The sequence below is a fragment of the Plectropomus leopardus genome, unplaced genomic scaffold (genome assembly GCF_008729295.1).
Source record: "Plectropomus leopardus isolate mb unplaced genomic scaffold, YSFRI_Pleo_2.0 unplaced_scaffold19416, whole genome shotgun sequence".
NCBI lineage: Eukaryota > Metazoa > Chordata > Actinopteri > Perciformes > Serranidae > Plectropomus > Plectropomus leopardus.
Genome location: NW_024620959.1, coordinates 1 through 3,346, shown reverse-complemented (window position 1 = coordinate 3,346; position 3,346 = coordinate 1). Strand labels below are relative to the sequence as shown.

Below are 3,346 nucleotides of genomic sequence, written 5' to 3'. Positions count from 1 at the left end.
TATGGACATTTTCCCTAGCTCTTTAAAAAAGCTTTTTCACTCTTTGTGTCTTCATTAATTTTGCCTTTACAGATAATTACCTTGACGTCAGGGGAGTTAATTTAAGGCACTGGTGCCCAGTGATATGGTTGGTGGTGTAGCTCTGAAAGAAAATAGTTCCTACATGCAACTGCTCACAGCAAGGTCTGTGAATTATCTTGAGTAACTGGGTCATGATGTTTTTGATTTGGTGGTGAAATGTCCCTTTAAAGTTACTGGTTAATAATAGTCTTCCCCTGAACCCTTAATTATAATTCAGTTCTAAATCACTGTGATTTAACACAAAATGAATGCCAACTGCAAGACTCGACCTGTTTTCTCAGAAAGGATTAAAACCTAAAAAAAAAAAAAGCTCCAGACAAACTTACTCTGTATTCATAACAACAGTTTAGAGATTCACACACAATTCAGTAAGGAGACAGCAAACACTGGTTTAACTGGTTGAAACAATGGAATTCCCCAGTCCAACATACATACATAGAGCACTGATTACGTAAGAGTATTGAGAGTGGAACAATCAATCAGCTAATTATTGATTTCACACAGACACAACAGGGTGACCCCCTCCTTACACACACACACACACACACACACACACACACACTGAACTGCCCTCACACAAACCAGTGGGCAGCCAGGCCAGAGTCCAGCATTTCAAACAAACAGCCATTGAACGCCAATGAGGTCATGGCTTCACCGCCAGGCAAAGCGCTTCAGCCACTTGTCGGCCCAGTGCAAACCCAGTCTGGAGGGGGAAAAATAAACACCCACTGACAAACGTGAGCACTGAGGAACAGGACAGTAGAGGGTTTGTAGAGGAGCTTTACAAGAAAAGAAACATAATAAGAAACATATGTGTTTGGACTGCTTTATATGGATTCCCGTCCTGCTGTCGTGCCAGCTGGATGCCAGTTAAATGCTGAGTAGTCGCTCCAGAGTTACAACACTGCACAGAGCCGGGATTTTTTTTCTCAAAGCCCAAAGTTGACCAATCTGGGGCTGAAGAGAACAGCTGAGAAACGTTAGACGCTAACTGCAGCTCCAAGGCAGCTACTTGTCTCAGTCAGCTGTGTGATTCAACAGAAATGCTTTGGAAACACAAGCAGATCTTCCTCTGTGTGCTGGCAGTCTGCATCACAACACTGGTGGTAGGTAAGTCAAGAAAACACAGAATATTTTTTCCCTGCATCACCTTTTATTTGTGTATTTCTTGCAAGAGTTTATGTGAGGATGTTTGAGTGAAACAGAAAAGGAAAAAGGGGACTGAACTTTGTATGAACCTGTGTAACACTTAACACTTTCTGTTACCGTAATACACTACTAATTACTTTTATAATAGAGAATAATACATTTGAAACACAATTTCTGACTGCACAATGGCATAACTTTTGTATTATCAGATGGACAAGAAATTCAGTACTTTATGTGTTTAACTCTTTAAAACCTTCTTCTTTCAAAGGACGGGTAAAAAACAGAAACAGCAACTTAACAAGACACAGCCTAAGAAATTAGAGGGAAATTCGTTTTTTAAGAAAAGTTAAAGTGGAAAACAAACAAGGAAATGACCCAAAAAAATCCATAAAAAAAAGGAAAAAAAGTATACATTTTTTTTGTGTAACAAAATTTTAAATATATGGTTAAAATAATTACACATGTAGTTTTCTGGACATTTTCTATTGAATTTCTAAATTTTCTTCATCTTTAAATTAATTCTCAGGTAATTTCCTTGTAATTCTCTCTAATTTCTTGCAATTTGGGAGACATTTCTTGTTGTTACTTGCCTTATTCTTCATGTTTAAAAAAAAAAATTAAACCAATTTCCATTGGTTAGTCTCTTATCATCATCATCGTATCATCATCTTTTGTTCCCTCCCAACAAATATTTCGATTACAATTGATCTGGTAATTTGATGTGTATTTAAATGCAGTATTAGATAGAAGAGCGGGCTTGTTACATTAAATTTTCCCCTCATCCGATGTCAAATACACAAAATTGAATATTTTATTGTCTGAATCAAACATGTTTGCTGTTTTCTGATGTTCAACATTATATGTCCTCCTGATCAAACAGGCGTGGAGGAAAAGAGAGATGACGAGTGCGCTGACCTCAATAACACCACCTGGCTGGATTACCGGCAGCAGAGGGTCAAACTGCAGGTCCAGTACCTGCTGCTGACCAGGACAAACATGGACTGTGCTCAAATGTTCGATCATGAGTCTCTCGGTGACACACAGCAGGGGCCATCCTACTTCAACGTCTCTCGCCCGACAAAGGTCATCATCCACGGCTACAGGTGAGGAGGCCCTGTTTTCTCTGTGAGCCTCTGACTGTGAGCGATGAGCTCCTACATGAACACTCACCTTTCTGAAGAAGTTACAACAGTTATGTTTCTTTGACATTTTTCCACATCTGTGTTTTTGTTTGTGCTCTTTACTGCCTTGAAGTGGGAAAAAAAGGATGAAAAATGTGATGATGTCACTGTTATGATTTCTATGCATCATCCTGGATTTACCAAGATTGATGCACGAAAATGTGATGACAGTTCGGGTTTTTTTTTATTTCATTTTTCTTTTTTTTGTCAAATCATACAGCACTTACAGTCCTGATAAAGTAGCTTAGTTGAGCTATTGGTTTTTAAATAATAATAAATAAAAAAAATAAACAATAACTGATTTTTAAAGCTTTAACTGTGATTTTTTTTTTTTAAATCACAATTATTTAATGTCATTAAAAAAATATGCACCCTTTCAGTGTCTTTGAAACATCTCTAAGTCCTGAGCCTAAACAAACAGGAGATCAGTCATTTTTGGAAAGTCCCCACAAAGTGAATGCACTGTTCTTGTCATTTTTAGGCATTAACGGAATGAGAGATGCAACTCATGTAGGAAAAAAAAGGAAAATTTTAGACAAATATTCAAGCAATCCTGGGCCAAATAGATGACATACAGTGTGTAAGACATATAAGAAAAAGACAGCTCTTTACATAATTTTAGACAATATATGTGTTTACGTTTTAAGATTTTATGTTCACAAGAACCTCATCAACACATGCTCTAAAGAATATTCATTGACTGATTGATGTCTTTATTTCAAACATGTAAAATACAATAAAAACAGTAGTTAAAACCATATCAACAAAAGAGAGAGAAAAAAGGGACATGATGAATTCCATCCATTGATTGCATCAATGTACAGGTACGAAAGGGAGTAAGAAGAGGTCTAAAATTATTTAATCCTACCCTTTTAATACCTAATTAAACTGTCATCAAAAACTCCCCAGCATACACATACACATATTTCTAAATA

The 3,346-nt window shown here is 36.8% G+C and overlaps 1 protein-coding gene across 1 annotated transcript; it reads left to right on the top strand.

Annotated features, from left to right (window-relative positions):
• Nucleotides 1-716: 716 nt before the first annotated feature.
• LOC121965290 (phospholipase A1 member A-like) lies at nt 717-2,699 on the top strand. Its single transcript, XM_042515445.1, has 2 exons — nt 717-1,191; nt 2,111-2,699. Exons 1-2 carry the CDS (start codon nt 1,125-1,127, stop codon nt 2,335-2,337), a joined length of 294 nt encoding a protein of 97 aa, XP_042371379.1. The 5' UTR covers nt 717-1,124; the 3' UTR covers nt 2,338-2,699.
• Nucleotides 2,700-3,346: the final 647 nt, after the last annotated feature.

What these genes read in the sequence shown, in the direction of transcription:
- LOC121965290 (XM_042515445.1), top strand. Translation starts at nt 1,125, where the DNA reads ATGCTTTGGAAACACAAGCAGATCTTCCTCTGTGTGCTGGCAGTCTGC. An exon ending in CATCACAACACTGGTGGTAG is followed by an intron (nt 1,192 to 2,110) that starts GTAAGTCAAGAA and finishes CTGATCAAACAG; the next exon opens with GCGTGGAGGAAAAGAGAGAT.